This window comes from Tiliqua scincoides, chromosome 1 (assembly GCF_035046505.1).
Source record: "Tiliqua scincoides isolate rTilSci1 chromosome 1, rTilSci1.hap2, whole genome shotgun sequence".
Taxonomy (NCBI): domain Eukaryota; kingdom Metazoa; phylum Chordata; class Lepidosauria; order Squamata; family Scincidae; genus Tiliqua; species Tiliqua scincoides.
In genome coordinates, this window is record NC_089821.1 from 67647557 (window position 1) to 67666085 (window position 18529).

Genomic DNA, 18529 nt, shown 5'->3' on the forward strand with positions numbered 1-18529 from the left:
GGACAGAGTGGATAGAGAGATGCTCTTTACACTCTCACACAACACAGGAACCAAGGGAAATCCACTAAAATTGAGTGTTGGGAGAGTTAGGACAGATTAAAAAAAATATTTCTTTACTCAGCGTGTAGTTGGACTGTGGAACTCCTTGTCACAGTATGTGGTGATGGCATCTGGCTTAGATGCCTTGAAAAGGAAATTGGACAAATTTCTGGAGGAAAAATCCATCACGGATTACAAGCCATGACGTGTATGTGCAACCTCCTGCTTTTAGAAATGGACTATGTCAGAATGCCAATGCAAGGGAGGGCACCAGGATACAGGTCTCTTGTTATCTGGTGTGCTCCCTGGGGCATTTGGTGGGCTGCTGTGAGATACAGGAAGCTGGACTAGATGGGCCTATGGCCTGATCCAGTGGGGCTGTTCTTATGTTCTTATAATGGTGATGGGGCAGCAGAGCTCCTCCTCCAGCAGCAGCTTGTCCAACCCTTGATAAACATAGCGTAATCTGCCCTGTGGGTTCCATAAACCACCAAAAAGTAGGTCATGACCCACTGGTGGGTCCAGGACCCACAGTTTGAGAACCACTGCTCTAGACACTGCTGTCTGATTTATTAATGCCAAGGGGTGTGGCTATAATTTAATGGTGATTGGGCAGCAATGCTCTCCCCTCCAAGTAGCTGCTCGTTTAACCCTTGATGTACATAGCCTAATCTGCCCTGTCAGTTTCACAAGCCACCAATGGGTTCTGGGACCCCCAGTTTGAAAACTGCTGCTCTAGGGCAGGGGTCTCCAGACCCTGACCCATGGGTCAGATTCAGAGTTTGGAAAAGCTGTCCTCCCCATGAGCTGCATTTACCATTCTGCTACATAACCACTTCTCTTTCAAGCCAGTCTGTGCACAGGGATGCTCTGGACAGTTGCATGTGCCTGGACATCCTGCTGCATAGCCTGCTCGGATGCTGGGCAATAGATGCAATAGAGTGTCTCTGTGCACTGATCGGCTTGAAAGAAAGGTGGCAATGTGACAGAATGGTAAACGCCACTTGGGGTGGGGAGGGCTTTTTCCCTTTATGCTGTAGGGAATTGTGGGAAAATTCTACCTGCCAACATAGTGACAGGCAGACCCAAGTCTTGCTGCAGTGCCCGCGGTTAGGCATAAGGGGGGCCCCCTGTTGGAATGCTAGAGACCAGCAGCTGCTCAAGTGTAACAGAAGCCAACATCACCCTGACCACATTGACCCTGAAAGGTGATCCCACTCACCCTCTGGTCTCATTTCTACCTGACGGTTGATTGTTATGAACTGGCACCCATTGCTCACTGCCACCATTCCCTCTAAGGCAGTCGTTTCCAAAGTAGGTATTGTGACCCAAACAAGGGCCACCTGGGTATTCTTGAAAGTCATGGGAAGGTCTTTTAAAATCACCATCATTATTAACATTCACCACACCGAGAGAAAAACTATTTTTAGCGTTATGGTAGAAATCATTTAGGAGACACTGCTCTAAGGAGTCCATGCCAGTGCGTAGTTCCCTTTGACAGCTGGATGGCATCACAACTCATTGCAACACTGCCTGCAGATTTTCAGTGATGACAGCATCACATCATCACATCATCTCCAAACTCCTGTGTAGCAAGCTGTGCGCTGCGTTGCATGGAGCTCAGGTGGGAGGTGTGCACCTTAGCAGGAACACAGCAGAGGAAGGACCCTAGTTGTATGTCTGCAACTGTGTGAGGTGAGGCCAAAGTGAAACCTGTGAAAGAGATGCCATTTCCTTTTCTTTTTCTTGTTGCCTTTAGGATACTCACCCCTCCTTTTGTTATTATGACCAAAGCCTGAATAGCAGTCCTTATGCTAATTTCAGCAATGTGACTTTAACTTTCAGATGACACCCAGAGTACGTGATGCTGATGCTGATAAATACAGAAAATTCAAGTTTCCTTGATTTAGAACTTCCATAGAATTGCCACTTTGGGCATTATACACATTGTCGGCCAACTTTTCAGATAATAATTTGTCTGTCATTGACTTCATCGGGTAATTATCAGGTAAGTGCTACTGGATTGTAGGGATGTGCCTTGGGTATGAGATACCTGAGAGTATGTCCCAAAGCAAAAGTTTCCCCAGTAGATCTTTGTTGTCTCTTTTGTTTTGCTCTGAGTCAATGCCTGTGTTTGCTGAAAATACAGAGAGCTCCATCCTAAGTCACATGGAATTGAAATAAACCCAACTTTCCTCATGGAGCTAGAGGCATTTTGCTATTTGTTTCACAATGAATCATCCTGTCCTGCAACCAGAATAAGTCAAAAGAAACAGAATGCTTAAAAAATGTAAGTTCAGGAGGCTTCTGAAGTCGACAGGAAGGGATTTTGATTATGAACAGTACACGTCCACAGCTGCTTGGGCTATGGTTTACTGGAACATGCTTTAGGCATAGCTATGAGGAGCAGGTGTATGAAAAGCTCTTAATTGATGAGAGGAGCAGTTTGGCTTTTCCTGAGCAAGTAGCAGAGAACTGAGTGTGAAACTTGTTTTAGGGTCATGGTCTATTCATGCATGATTGTTCCATTAAAGATGATCTAAGATGGTAAAGTACTGATCTCGGAAAAGTTAAACCTAGAGAGTCCAAATGGAACTGTACAAATATTATGGTTACTAGTGACTGGTAAAGTGGGAAACTGATGTAAGGCTGCCAAAAGAGGCTGATAGAAAATGCTCCATGTTCATTGGCATGTAAGTCAGTTTCCTCAATGACATCTGCTTCAAAATAAGTTTGCATTGCAGACTTAGAAGTTGATATAGTTTAATGAATCAAGAATAATTTTAAAGGAGTGCTGATGTTATATATCGATCTGAAAAATTTATATTTGACTTACAATGACATGTACCTCAATGTGGTGAACTCATGATAGGCATTTGGTCAAGCCAGCAGATTACTGGTGTCATAAACAATAACCAAGTGACTCCAATTGGGTCACCATATTAGTTATAGTTGGGACTTGATGCATCCTTCTGGCTAGTTGGTAACCTTGAGATGTCTACCTGGTAAGTCTCTTTGTCCAGAAACTCACTCAAAGATTCAGACAAACACTGAATATGAAACTCTTGGAAAGATCCTGAGAGCTGAGCACTTTTGGAAAATCATATGGTTGGAATCAATGATATTATAAAAACATACTTGCCGCCTAATCCTATGTGTTCTGCCCAATGGCAGCGTGCCACCTGTGCTGGTGTTGACTGCTGTAAAGCAGTCAGTGCCAGTCACAAAAGGCATTCTGTGGGAAGACCTGCACCTTCCTGCCTTGTCCAGCACTTCTCCTGCTGCTTGCCAACAAAGGTAAGTCAGTGGGAGAGGGAGGGGGGGTGGCAGGAGGGTGCATTGGGGCCTGGTCTAGGCTATTTTGCTAGCGCAGGTCTAAGCAGACCCTTTCATACCACAGGGGCTTACTCCTGGTGCAAATATTCCCTTATCCAGAGGAGACCTCCTGGACATTCCCTCACAACAGAATGCAGCAATCACCATTTTGGTTCTGCTACATTGGTTGGGGGGAAGTAATAGACAGGATTGGGCTGTAGATGCATTTTCTCATTGTAGGAACGACATCAAAGATGCTTTGGATTAATAATCTAACCTCACATCGCTTAAATCCCTCCATGAGATTTAATTTAGATAACGTTTTGAGTCATTATCAATATAATAATATCTCAATTGGAGAAAGCAAGGCCAATTCTGACTTTGTTCATTGGATTCCTACAGTGTTACAGTGATGCAAATGGCCAACAACACTCAAGTAACGGAGTTCATACTCACAGGATTAACAGACCTTCCAGAGCTCCAGATCATCCTCTTTTTGATGTTCCTTGCTATTTATGCCCTCACTCTGTTGGGGAACCTGGGCATGATCATCTTAATCCAGTCCAGTCCCCAACTCCACACTCCTATGTACTTTTTTCTTAGCAATCTGTCTGTCTTGGACATCTGTTATTCCTCATCTGTCACTCCCAAACTCCTAAGTGATTTCTTTAGGAAGAAGAAGACTATTTCTTTTGTGGGTTGTTTCACTCAGGTTTTCTTTTATGCCTCCTTTGCCACCACTGAGTGCTACCTCCTGGCTGTGATGGCCTATGATCGTTACGTGGCTATATGTAACCCCTTACAGTACTTTGTCACCATGTCCCCCCAAAAGCGCTTTCAGCTAATAACCGTGTCCTATAGTGCGGGGACGATTAATGCTTTAGTGCACACAGTTGCTGCCTCTAGACTCTCCTTCTGTGGCCAAAATACCATTAATAATTTTTATTGTGAAGGCCCTCCTCTCCTTGCCCTTTCTTGCTCTGATATTGCTCTTAATGATATTTTGAGGTTTGTGTTTGTTGGTTTCAACATGATAGCAACTAATCTGACCATTTTCATCTCATATGTATATATCCTCATCACTATTTTAAAGATTCGCTCAGCCAGGAGCCGGCAGAAAGCCTTCTCCACATGTTCCTCTCACCTCATGGTCATCACCATTTTTTATGGATCTGCTGGCTTTGCATCTGCAAGGCCCAGCTCCAGAAACTCACAAAACCTAGACAAAATGGCCTCTGTGTTGTATACAGTGGTGACTCCCATGCTGAACCCCTTGATCTATAGTGTGAGGAATAAGGATGTAAGAGGTGCCTTGGGAAACGTCCTAGGAAGAAAAGCTGCTTCCAAACACATCTGAGGAACATCCCTGCTTGAGGATACATCTCCTTTTTCCCCATCTTTAGTGGTTGTAGTTTTTCCAGGTAGCAGAAGACACTGCTTCACTTTAAAGCAGCCCTGATGGACACCATTCTAATAATTCTGTGTCATAAAACGTGAAGCACATTGTTGTGTTGGATAAAGAATTGTACCATATTATGTATGCACTGCAGTATCTATATGTCTGTAGTGTCTATATATCTATTTTCAAATGTCAAATGAATGTTGCATTCTTAAATAGTCAGATCTAATACTGTGGATGTTGATTCTGAACTTGATGTTTGGTGTCACCCCAGTTGCTTGATGAGGAAGAAAATATTTACTTGAGGGAGAGAGAAAATGTTTGCATTTAATACAATATGTTGTTGATTTTCATCTGCATAAATTATTATGCCTTGGACAACTGAACTCTGCAGGCTAACTTAGCTGCGGTGTGGCAGTTCCGTGACTGGAACTCATGCCATTGTCTTTTTCAAAAAGGTTCCACACCCTCAGGGTCTCAGTGTGTGAGGAAAGGGCTTTGACTCCCACCCCCTTCCCCCATGCTTTTGCCACATCCATTTTGGACTCTCCTCAGCAGATTTTTGAAAAGGAAAATGGCTCCAAAATTTCCAGTCACAGACCTTGCATACCACATCTGGTCTGGCCTCAGATTCTTCAGGTGCAAGTCCCAAAATCACATGATAGACATATAAATTCCCTAACTATTTAATCTCCTAAAACAGATTGCTTCAGTTCTTTCAGAAAACCTTAGCTTTCCTGGGCACGAATGCACTATTCTTTCATAGCAGACCCTTCAGCCAAGGGGGGCAAAAGCAGGGAAAAGAATGTTGAGGTAAAACTGTTTTACTTTTTGTACTCTGCTCTCCTGGAGTTGCAGAATATTTGGAGGAGATTAAAGAAGGCACATTGTTGCCCAACAACCTTTTTATCGCTTTCATTTGGGTGTGTATTATGTAATATGCATGTATACATATGTATGTGGTGCTGTGTGCGTGCCAGGAGAGCATGGCCCATGCCAGCAATATGAGGGCCCAATCCTATCCAATTTTCCAGTGCTGGAGCAGCTGTGGCAATGGGGTGTGCGCTGCTTCCTGTGGTGGGGAGGCAGTCACAGAGTCCTCCTCAAGGGAACTTACCTCAGGGCTGCATTGTGGCTGCACCGGTGCTGCAATTTTGGATAGGATTGGGCCCTGAGTCTGGAGTTGGACTGATGGCAGAAAGCCTGCAGATCGCACTGCAGGCTTCAAGGCCACACTTTTCGTTTCTCAGAGCAATCACCTCTCCTGCTCCCACTCTAGCAGGCTGCGTTGGAAGATGATTTCCTGGCTCTTGTTTCAGGGAAAAGGCCATGGGAGACTGCAGCTTGCTTGCACAGCATGTGTGAACGTGTGGACTAAAGCCGCTTCCTGACTTGGAGTAAACATAGTCATTAACGACACCAAAGAAGAGTCCCCAACCCTAGCTAACCCCATGGGTAAACTGAATCAAGGAGCCCATGCTAATGAAGCATCTGACATCCAGAGCTGGCTACCGCTCCCTTGTCATTCATGAATCTCTGATATTCCTCATCCATCTCTCCAAAATGTCTCAGACCTGCTCACCGAAAGGAATGGTTATGCATGTTTCCTGTTGGCTGTGACAGCATATGATTCCTACATGGCCATTTGTATCCCCCTATATATTTGATCACTACAGTTGGCTCCTGTGCGGTTGGTACCTAAATTCTCTTTTCCATACTATACTGGCAAAGGATTAGGGCTCTTTTTGAATTTGGCAGCAATCAACTCATCAATGGGGAAAGCAAATGCCTTTTACTGATAACGCAAAACCAGCGTTAACAACCTCCAGGAGGCAGATGGAACAGGTAGCATGCTTACATCCCTTGGTTCAGCAACAAACTCTTAGGTCTCAGCATGCTAAATCATCTTTGTTATTGTTCAATATACAATACTTTGTTGTTGTTGTTGTTGTTGTTAACAGTATTTATATACCGCTTTTCAACATAAAGTTCACAAAGCAGTTTACAGAAAAAGATCAAATAACTAATGGCTCCCTGTCCCAAAAGGGCTCACAATCTGACAAGACGCAAAAGAACACCAGCAGACAGCCACTAGAAAAGACACTGCTGGGGTGAGGTGGGCCGGTTACTCTCCCCCTACTAAATAAAAGAGGAGCACCCACTTGAAAAAGTGCCTCTCAACCAATTAGCAGATGGAGCAGGTAGTGATCCCAAAGGGATGCTTACATCCCTTGGTTCAGCAATGAACTCCAAGGTCTCAGTGTCCTGCATACCTGCAGAAGGAATTGACCACTGATGCTTGGGCAGCCCAATCATAACTTGCCCTGGAGCAGACAGGCCGGCAGACCTGCAGTGCATTCAAGGTAGGGTTGGGGCTGAAAGCAGCTCATCCCGAGGCAAGGGGAATTGCTTCCTCTTATCCCAGATAACACCGCAGCAGTCCCAATGGGTCTACCCAAATCTGCACCACCTAAAGAGATCCAAGAGATCCAAGCAGATCCAAGCAGCCCAGAGCTGCCCTGGGCTGCCTGTGAAAAGGGATAGGATGCGGCATAAGTGCTGGACACAGACCACACCCCCTGCTCAACTCCCGCCCACCCATGGGCCAGTCTACCGCACACCCACCCTCTGCCCCAAAACGCCTGCTCTCCCCACCTCCCAGACCTCCACACTGGCCGAGCTCAGCCAGCGCAGGCTTACCTTTTAGGCTGGCTGAGTGGGGCTCGCACTGGCCTGCCTCCTCCACAGATGGCACAAAAGTGCTTTATGGCACTTTCACAACTGTCATGGGCTGATGCAAGGGACTTGCATCGGCCCAAGGTGTGTTCAGGATTGCGCCCTGAATCATCTTGGTTATTGTTCAATATCATACTTTGCTACTATTGTATTTTGTAAGAAAATAAAAATGTTGGATCAGTCCAAGTAAAAATTGGTTATTAGTCCAGGTATTCTTCAGTTTCAAGGAATCAGTTGACATGCTATGTCATGTAACATGTTATGACATGTTACGGCTGTTATGTAATGTACATAATGCAATGCACTTCCATAAGAATGACTGCTGGCTTCTTTGTTTGTATGAGACAAAAGTGACAGACCTCTGTATCCTAAATTGGGATCACTTTATTTTGCAGACCACAATCTGAGGGGCTCATAAGCATATATCATGCTGGGGGAATAAAAATCTTCTGGAATCACTTCAACCAGAGTTAGCAAATGCTACTTGCTTGGTGGAAGGAAGGGACTTGGGCCACTCCTCCACTGAACTGTGGCTATAAATCCCTCAGCAGCCTGTGTGAACCAGGTTGCAGATTTGGAAAGTCAGTCTAAGTTTAGAGTTTATTTTATAACCGGGGAGGAATAACAAAGCATCAAAATTAAGAACAAGATGGTACAATATTAGTGTAGAAACTTTTTTTTTTACGGGGGGGGGGGGGGGTGTGTGTTTTTCCTTCACACAAAACTCAGCATAAAAATGCAATCAAGGAAAATATGTTTTAATGAGGCATGGAACTTCTTAATTGTAAAGAAATTCTTACAAATGAAGGCAAAAGGCCTTTTTTTTTTAACTTCAGAGTTTCTTAACTTCAGAGGTTTTTACTTCACAGCTTCTCTTGATACGTCCTGACTGGAGGTTGCCATCTTTCCACCACATTGCCTCTGAGTCACAATGCCTTAGCAGTGACACATTTAGTCACATGGGCAGCGCAATGCTAATTTGTGCTGGAACAGACAGACCTGCTGGTCTGCACTGTATCCAGCACAAGTTCAGGGCTGGCTGAGCCTCGGCCCTAGGCAAAGGGAAACATTTCCCCTTAACCTGGGGAGAGTTGCAGCAGCCCCAATGGGTCTACTTAGATCTGCGCCACCTAAAGAGGTGTCGCAGATCCGAGCAGAACAGAGCAGCCTGAAGTTGCTCCACACTGCCCAGGAATGGGGCTAGGATCTGGCATAACTGCCGCGTCCTGGCCCTGCCTCCTGCTCATTGCCTGCCCACCCAAAGATCCACCTGACTTCCCCCATTCTGAAATGCCTCCTCCCCGCCCCCTCCCCGCCTCCTTCTCACAGTCCCCACACACCCCCAGACGTCCACATCATCTGCTGCTGCGGAGGTTGGATATAGCCTCCATGGGTTGGCGCACCTCCATGTGTCGGTGCAGCTTACTCAGAGGGAGGCGCAAATGTGCTTTACAGCACATTTCTGACCATCCGGGGCCAGCACAAGCAACTTGTGCCGTCTCAGGGCATACTTAGGATTGCACCCTCAGTAACATTCAGCAGCAGTGTGGAAAAAATGATAACCCCAGAAGACAGTTGTTGCCTGGTCAATATTTTACTTCCCTATATTTCAAGGCCTGAAAGGAGACATATGATCACAGGGTGGGGAAATGAATAAGATTTCCCATAGGGGAATGTGGTCCTTCATGGCACTACTCTGGGCATTGCACAGTTTCTCTTGTGCCTTGTGTTCCTCAGAGGTTAAGTCTTTCCGATAATTGTATGTCAGCTTAAGCTACCATCACTGTGTAGTGAAAGCAATTTGGTGTATCTGGGATCTGAGACACTTGAGACAGTCAGTCTCTAAGCAAATGTTTGCCCAGGAGAACAGTGATCCTACCCTATATTGTCACTATTTATAGAAACAGCAACATCTCCTGAGTCATCTGACATTGATGTAAGCCTGGCTTCCCTCGCACCACTAGATAGAGTCATCATAAGATTTCATAAAGATACAACCATTCTGAGTTCAGAACAAAGCTTAAAGAAATGAGAATTATTTACAAATGCTGGTGATTCAACGGAGGTAAGTGACATGGGGAAAGTTCAGGTGCATTTTTAAGTCAGACCATTGGGGTACTCATATGACAGTTTTATAAGTGATTCATTGCACCCAGCATCAGGGTCTTTTCTAAAGAGTTCTCCCTTCTCATGAGATGACCAAAGAATTTAAGCTTCATCTTCAGTATCTGTCCTTCCAATGAACAGTCAGGGTTGATTTCCTGTAAGATTGACTGATTTGATCTCCTTGCAGTCCAGCAGGACTCTCAAAAGTCTTCTCCAACACCATAATTTGAATGTGTGTATTCTACGGTGCTCTACCCTCCTTATGGTCCAGCTCTCACAGCCATACATTACTATGGGAAAACCATAGCTTTGACTATACAGACCTTTGTCGACAAGGTGATGTCTCGTCTAGGCTTACCATAGCTTTCCTCCCAAGAAGCAAGCGCCTTTTAATTTCATGGCTTCAGTCACCATCTGCAGTGATCTTGGAGCCCAAGCAGATAAACTCTGTCATGGCTTCCATTTCTTCCCCTTCTATTTGCCATGAAGTGATGGGACTGGATGCCATGGTCTTAGTTTTTTTAATATTAAGTTTCAAGCCACATTTTGCACTTTCCTCCTTCACCCTCATCAAGAGGTTCTTTAGATCCTCCTCACTTTCTGCCATTAGAATGGCATCATCTGCATTTCTGAGGTTATTGATATTTCTCCCAGAGATCTTAACTCTGGCTTGTGATTCATCCAACCCAGCCTTTCGCATGATGTACTCTGCATATAAGTTAAATAAGCAGGGTGACAATATACAGCCTTGTCATATTCCTTTCCCTATTTTAAACCAATCAGTTGTTCCATATCCTGTTCTAACTGTTGAGCAGCATACAGATTTCTCAGGAGACAGGTAAGGTGGTTTGGTACTCCCATCTCTTTAAAAACTTGCCACAATTTGTTGTGATCCACACAATTAAAGGCTAAAGCATAGTCAATGAAGCAGAAGTAGATGTTTTTCTGGAACTCCCTTGCTTTCTCCATTGCAGGTTGCAAAGAATTCTGGGGACCCGTATCTAAGGCACAAGCCAAGTTTAATGAATTGCAGATGCACTCCAGAACACTGAACAAACCCATAGTGGAGCGGGGGCATATACTTAGTAGTAGTCAAGCTTCTTTAGAGGGAAGGCACACAATGTGGAAGATGAAATGCATGTTCCAGTGAGAATTAGTGTGAGGCTGTGGGTTAGTTTTAATGGACAGAGAATAGAGGAGCTACAACTCTTCTTAATCAAGAACCACTTGTTAGAACCCCCTGGGCACATACATGCTGGCCCCTCTCTTTGCATCTGGGGTAATTCAGAGCATTTTTCTTTCGCTATGTGAAAGAGCGGCTTGTTCAAACCGCTCCTCTGGTAAACCTACTTGAAGAGCACAATCCTGTACGTGTCTCCTCAGAAGTAAGTCCCAATGACTTTCCTCATTCCCACGTAAGCTAACACTGACTGTGGTTTTTTTATCTCCACAGTGTTACAACAATACAACAACTCAAGTGACTGAGTTCATACTCACAGGGTTGACAGACCGTCCTCAGCTCCAGATCATCCTCTTTGTGCTGTTCCTTGCTGTTTATGCTGTCACCTTGGTAGGGAACTGGGTATGATAGTCCTAATCTGGTGTAGTCCCCAACTCCATACACCTATGTACTTTTTCCTCAGCAACCTTTCTCTTGTGGACATCTGTTATTCATCGTCTGTTACACCTATTTAAGTTCCTAACTGATTTCTTTAGAAAGAAGAAGACTATTGAATTTGTCAGCTGTTTCACTCAACTCTATTTTTATGCTATAGGTTCCACGACTGAGTGCTACCTCCTGGCTGTGATGGCCTATGACCGCTATGTGGCTATTTGTAACCCACTGCTCTATCTGGTTGTCATGTCTCAAAGAAAATGCATCCTAACCCACTGATCTATTTAGTCACCATATCCTGAAGAAGGTGTATCCAACTAGTAGCTCTTTCATACCTTGCAGGAATTATAAATGCCTTGATACACACGGTTGCTGCAGCTAGACTCTCCTATTGTGGCCCAAACATCATTAGTAATTTTTACTGTGAAGGTCCCCCTCTCTATGCTGTTTCCTGCTCAGACATCACTCTCAATTACATCTTGATATTTGTGTTTGTGGGCTTGATATTTGTGTTTGTGGGATATTTGTGTTTGTGTGTGTGTGTGTTTGTGTGTGTTTGATATTTGTGTTTGTGGGCTTCAATATGTGGGCTTCAAAACACAAATTTGTGTTTGTGGGACCATAGGCTGGATACAAGACAGCGTAGAGCAAAGAAATCCCTTGTTTAGCTTAATGAGGAGACTGGGAGGAAGGTAACTTTCAATCAAAAGATTATATTTTTATTGCAAAAACACACAAAGGTAACATAATACACATGGAGAATCGATAAGTATAGATTTCTAGTACTTGTCTGGTGTACCTAACTCTTGGTGGATGCATGTGCTATGTATTTGTGTGCATCCGAAAAGGAAACAGAAATGGTTAGGGTGTAGGAAGGTATTTGAGGGGTTCCTTAATCTGCTAAACCCAGTTGCTGACTAAAGATGGGGGGAAAAGGGAGGAATAGGTAGGGAAGAAGGGGGGAAGTTTAGACGCACAATATATTTACCTGTGGGGGGGGGGGAGCTGTTGGATGAAGAGAGTCCTGTGTATGGCCCCTCTAGCAGGTGGGCAGTCAGAGAGAGAGAGAGACCTGAGCTCTGCGTTCTCTCTTATAAGAGTTGTCTGACCTGGAAGTCAATCTAAACTGACCGGAAGTATCCCAGAGCTGTGGGCATGCTCAGTAACACACAATGGTACACGTGGAGTATGTGATGAACCCGAAGGAAGGCAGCTTACCAGCCAGGCTGACCTTCTGGGGGGAGGGAGGCAATTTGCATAAGGTGCTTAAGAGTGTTAAAGCTACAACAAAAGAACAACAGACTTCCTCCTCTGTAGGTGCATGCTTGTTTTGCATAATCAGGAGACACAGTGATTAGGTTCTACATTGACCTGCAAGGAATTGGGGGTTGTGTAATTCATGTGCTTGTAGTTTGGCCATGGCCCTTAGAAACATGTGCTGGGGGAGGAGTGGCCTGCTTGCTTGGTCTGTATAGTCCAAAATACATAACTAGATATAAAAACACAACTTGGAAGGGAAAAGGGGATTTTCACGTAACAGGATTCCCCGCCTTGGGGCCGAGATCACGTGAGTGGTCTCATGGCCCCACACCAAATCAAACTAATTAAAACACATTGAGACAAAATCAATAATAAAAATATCTTGTGAACATCAATAATAAAATCTCTTGTACTTGAGAAATCATGTATGCTTACAAACACAGCTCATTAGTATGGTGCCTTGTGTATGGGGCGGTACAGAGCAGCTTGTCATCAGGGTGGCGAAGTTGTGGTCTTCCTCAAAGGGGTGTCGTCTGGCACAGCTGGAACTCAAGAAGGTTGTGGATCCCGTTGCATACCTTGGACCTATTCATCTGGAGCGATCGTCATGGCGTGCAGTCACCTTGTTGCCTTGCTGTCTCGCTGAGAGAGAGTCCACAGGCTGAGTGAAAAGTCAGATTGTTCTGACAGCCATGCTGCTTCCAAGAGAGGTACAGTCCAACAGAGTACGGGAGTTTCTTGTCTTTGCGCCAGAGTTTCCAGGGATGCGAGGTGGCTCAACTTGTGCCCACGATGGATGCTTGAGGTATCTTTTTTATTATTTATTTATTTCCCCGCCTAGCTAATAAACATCAAGTACACCAGATAATGCTGAGCATTCATGATTTCTGAGGGTACCAAGAGTTAAACACATTAAAAAAAACTTTAAGAAAAACCATAACTCTGTCTTGCTTGGAGGTCTGTTGGTTTTAGCTATAGAGTTCATAGAGAAATGTTTCTTGATGCAAAAGCTTCTCCTTCTGCTCACTGCATCTCAGGTTGCCTTGCTTGGAACAGAATACATGAGGTAGACTTGTTGGGATTACATTTACATGAATACAGGTTACATGCATAAGGTGTATAGAGATTGTGAAGAGAGAGAGAGAGAAGAGAAAAAAAAACTGATTTTTGAAATTTATTATCACCCAATTTGTGCTGCATACCAAATTAGCATTGGATAGCCAATTTCTCTATAAACTGGACTTGACTGAGAATCAGAAGGGCTGATAAACATTCTGAGTCTCACACTGTCCATCAGTTAAAGTATCTGTTGTGGGTGACATACAACAGGCAAAGTGAGGTGTTATTTGTAAATAAACGACATAAATTGTCATGAAAAGCTTTCTACTATAGAAGGAAATACTTCATTAGTATTAAAAAAAAAAACAGATATAGGCTCATTGCTCAGCTCCTGTAAAGGAATTTGAGATTTAAGTAATTTTTTTTCCTTTGGAGGACATTTGTCCTTTGGAGGACATGTCCTCGTACTTTCCCTTTGTCCTTACTTGCTGCTGAGATAAAAAAAAATTAAAACAAAAGATAGCCTTGGCTTAGTTAGGCATTGGAGATTTTGCTTTAAGTTGCTGGAACAAAAAGATTAAAAACACAAAAGATTGCTACTAGTCTGCACTCTGTGCATGCTCTGAAGCACCAAGATTAGGAGGGTTTCTCCTGCTTTCCTTTTCTAGAAAGTTTCAAGGAAACATAAAGTTATTAGTAAAACTTTTGTTGCTGGCACAGTGGCAGGGAGTTCCAATGGCCACTATAATCTAAACTTTTAGCATCAAAGAAGAAAAAAAAATGTTAATAGGTTTTAAAATGCATTTTACACACAAATGGTTCAATCCTTTCTCCCACGATAATGTCTTCTTTGGGGTGGAAATATTCCACTCCCTATGGTTCCTTTTTCCCTAATTCTAGGTTTGAAAGTTATTTCTTCTTGGCTGATGGAAGAGATGACTGAAAACTGCTCTCTTCCTGCTTTAGCAGCCATGTGTCCATATGGACTTCTGCCTACTGGAGCTTTCCTATTATACTTCTGCCTGTTCAAAACATCAGAAAAATCTTGTCCTAAAAGAAATGATTGAAATCCTCTTGTTCTTGTGTTGCAAACCCCGTTCCAGTAACTCTCATCAATTCAGATACTTGAGCGAGCTTACGCTGCAGTCTAGCGTAGGTCAGATGGGCAGTATTGATTAGGTCAGATGGGCAGTATTGAAAAGGGGATTTTCACGTAACACTCTCCCCCACCCCAAAACGCTGCCTCCCTACCATCCCTATGGCCCCCCCCCCCCAGACTCCTGCATTGGCCAAGTTTGGCCGACGCAAATATACGCCAAGCGCAACATATTTGTGACACCCCTGGGTTGGCACAAGTTACTTGTGCCAGCCTAACTTGGGGGTTCTGATTGTGCTGAAATTCTTTTATTCTTTAGTTCTACAGTGGTAAAAATTCAAGGTCAGACTTAGGTATTCTGTTAGCCAAGAGACCCAACCCTGGGATTGCACAGAGCTCCATTAACTGTCCTTGTACCCACCCACCACAGTGGCAACCATGTTCACTCAGGTCAAGTTGGATTGATGGATGCTGGATGAAGATCAGGGACTAAAATATGTAACTTGTCCCTCAAAACGGCCATGGTGCCAGAGGATTGGAGGATAGGAAATGTCACACCGATCTTTAAAAAGGGAAAGAGGGGGGACCCAGGAAACTATAGTCCGGTCAGCCTAACATCTATACCGGGTAAGATGGTGGAATGCCTCATCAAAGATAGAATCTCAAAACATATAGACAAACAAGCTTTGCTGAGGGAGAATCAGCATGGCTTCTGTAAGGGTAAGTCTTGCCTCACAAACCTTTTAGAATTCTTTGAAAAGGTCAACAGACATGTGGGTACAGGAGAACCCGTGGAAATTATATATCTGGACTTTCAGAAGGCGTTTGACACGGTCCCTCACCAACTGAAAAAACTTTATAGTCAGGGAATTAGAGGGCAGGTCCTCTCATGAATTGAGACCTGGTTGAAGACCAGGAAACAGAGAGTGGGTGTCAATGGGCAATTTTCACAGTGGAGAGAAGTGAAAAGCAGTGTGCCCCAAGGATCTGTCCTGGGATTTTCAATCTCTTCATAAATGACCTGGAGACAGGGTTGAGCAGTGAGGTGGCAAAGTTTGCAGATGACACCAAACTTTTCCGAGTGGTGAAGACCAGATGTAGCCAGTATCATGGGCAAGGGCACAATCCTGAAATGCCCATGGATTGCACGCCTTGCGTCTGCCCAGGTGGGTTGCAAACATGCCATAAGGCACGTTTGTGCCTCCTTGGGAGTAAGCTGGGCTGGTGCTCAGAGGAGTGCCGGCCTGTGGAGGCTGACACAAACCTCTGCGCCGGTTTCCTCAACAAGACTTGCATCAGCCCTGAGAGTCCAATTCTATCCAATTTGCCACTGCTGATGCAGCTGCAATGCAGTCCCAAGTTAAGGGAACAAATGCTTTGTTATCTTGAGGAGGCCTCTGTGTCTGCCCACCACTCCCACAGGATGCAGCTCATACCCCATTGGCATGGCTGCATCAGTGCTGGAATGTTGGATAGGACTGGGCCCTTAATCATTGTGTACTTGCATGGATTCAGGATGAAAATGGAACTTTGCCTCCTGAGATCGACTCAAGAGATCAGATGTGAATCTGCTCATAATTCATGTCGTATTTTTGTTCAACGTTTGTCTACATCACATGATTCTATGTACAAAACTAAAATTGCTCTTTTTGTTGGTTTTGATAAGAAGTTATGGTTTTTCTTTGCTTCCTATCTAGGTTTTAATTTTGGGCCAGTGTCAGAGATTTTTACACTGACCACAGCTTAGGTCCTTGCTTGCCTCTTGTAACTTTCCTTAAGGCTTCACTGTCAATAAGATATTCTTTTCCTTCTATGGAAAGAAATTTCATCTGGGGGTTGGAGGGGTAGAGAGACTGTAGGATGTTATCATCACTCCCTGGTGTGAATTTTCCAATAACATCTGACTGGACATAATGCTCATTCAGATTCAGTTAACAATAAAATCTAATACAAGTGAGAGATGGAAACTGAGGCAGAGAGAGAGAGAGAGAGAGAGAGAGAGAGAGAGAGAGAGAGAGAGACTAAAAAGAATTTAAGCCACCCAATATGAGTGAGCTGAGATTTGGACAGGGCACAGTTAAAAATCTTAGGCTGTCTTCAACCAACTCTTTTTTTCTCTCTACTAGCCAGATTTAGAATTTTTGCTACAGTCATGCACAAGGTCCACTCTTCTGTCTAGCCCACTGCTGCACGTTGACTGGGATCATCTAGGAGTTCTGGCAGACTGTTTCCAGCCTTCCCATTTATGATTCATTAAACAGGGATTTCAAGGACTGAAACTGGGACTATTTGCATACAAAGAATACTATACTATAGTATCTCCACACAGGTACCCAGTTCACAAAGGCTCCCTTTCTGCCTAACAGTTGCCTGATAAAGGTGCAATGCAATCCTATTTTGTGCTGGAACAGGCAGGCCAGGAGGCTAGCACTGTATCCAGCGCAAGATAGGGCAACAAAGTGGCTCAGCGGGAAGCAAGGGGAAATTCTTCCCCTTATCCCTGGCTAAGCCACTGAAGCCCCTATGGGTCTCCTTGAACTTGCGCCACCTCCTGAGGTGGAGCAAGTCAGAGGAGAGGAGAGCGACTTGAAGCCACTCTGTGCTGCTCAGCAGTGGGGGTTGGGATAAGAGCCGGGTCCCAGCCCCGCCTCGCAGTCCCTGCCCGCCCGTCCCTGGGACCTTCCTCCTCCCGACCTCTCCCTGCCTTGGAACGCCTCCCACTTGCTTCCTGCCCTCCTCCTCCCTGTCCATCCCAGAGCCTTGGGTTAGCTGAACTTGGTCAATGCAAGGCTCCCCCATGAAATCGGTGTGGAGGCTGAATTCAGCCTCCCTGGGTCACTGAGCGTCCTTGTGCCAGCCCAGCTGACTCATGAGGAGGTGAACACATGCTTTATGGCACTTTTGCGATGCTCCTGGACTGGTCCAAGGGACTTGCACTGGCCTAAAGGTGACTCAGGATTGTGCCCTTAGAAACATAGCTTTTCCTAGTTTGCATCACAAGGAAAAGCTTTGCCTCTATGATACCAGCTGTTCTCTGCCCATATGAAGTCAATGTTTGTTGTTCTAGTAACTAGAAAAAATAATGCCACAAAGAAGTGGAGAGCAAATGGAATAGGATGACTATTCACTTAGAAACACTGTATGCAAGAACATGAATCCCCTGACGTGGGAATCAAAGAGCACAGTCCATTGGGAGCTGAGCTCTCAGTGCCTGTACTTCCTACTCTGCTAGAATGACATCATTTTTCTGAGGAAGAAAACTCCGTGCCCAATAAATAGTGTCTAGGCAGTTGGGCAACTGAAGGTACTCAGGAGGTCCAGGGGATCATCTGAATACTACTGACCCTGAGGACAACATTTGGGTATTAGTCCTCTCACCTCCAAGAGAGGCAAGCAATGAAGCAGAGAAGACTTGGAATCCTCTAAAATCCCTACCAAGAGCCTGGGTAAGTCTTATTGCATCACCAGCCTTCCAAAATTATTGAAGAATAATATGCAACACTAAATAGAAATATCAAAGTAATGGACCAGAGGTAATGTTGATTTTAAATAGTTCAGCTTCCACCTTCATCAGTAACTCCGCTACTGTGTCACCAGCCAAGGTGGTGACAATCTGAAGCTTGTTAGAGGTGTGCGAATTCTCAGAATGGCTGACTTGGGAGAATTAAAAATATATATGAAGACTTAACCACATAATCATTTGCATGTTTACGCAGAAGTAAGCCCCCACTCTGTTCAAATGTGCTGGAGACTTCTCATTTCTGCCCCCATTTTTTCTCTTTCTCTTTTTTCCTAACAGATATTCCAGACAGTCCAGAGAGAGAAGTGGGATCTGAAGCACCTGGTTTATAGAAAAAGACCCTGATGTTCAGTTGCAGGGATCACAGAAATCTTATCTTCCAAC

At 44.5% G+C, this 18529-nt stretch overlaps 1 protein-coding gene and 1 pseudogene across 1 annotated transcript; both read left to right on the forward strand.

Moving 5' to 3' along the window:
- The first annotated feature begins 3766 nt into the window (after window positions 1-3766).
- LOC136644461 (olfactory receptor 5J3-like) lies at window positions 3767-4711 on the forward strand. The gene has a single exon (XM_066620367.1). The coding sequence runs from the start codon at window positions 3767-3769 to the stop codon at window positions 4709-4711; it is 945 nt and encodes a 314-aa protein (XP_066476464.1).
- A 789-nt stretch (window positions 4712-5500) lies between these two features.
- On the forward strand, window positions 5501-18490 carry LOC136644469 (olfactory receptor 5J3-like; annotated as a pseudogene).
- Window positions 18491-18529: the final 39 nt, after the last annotated feature.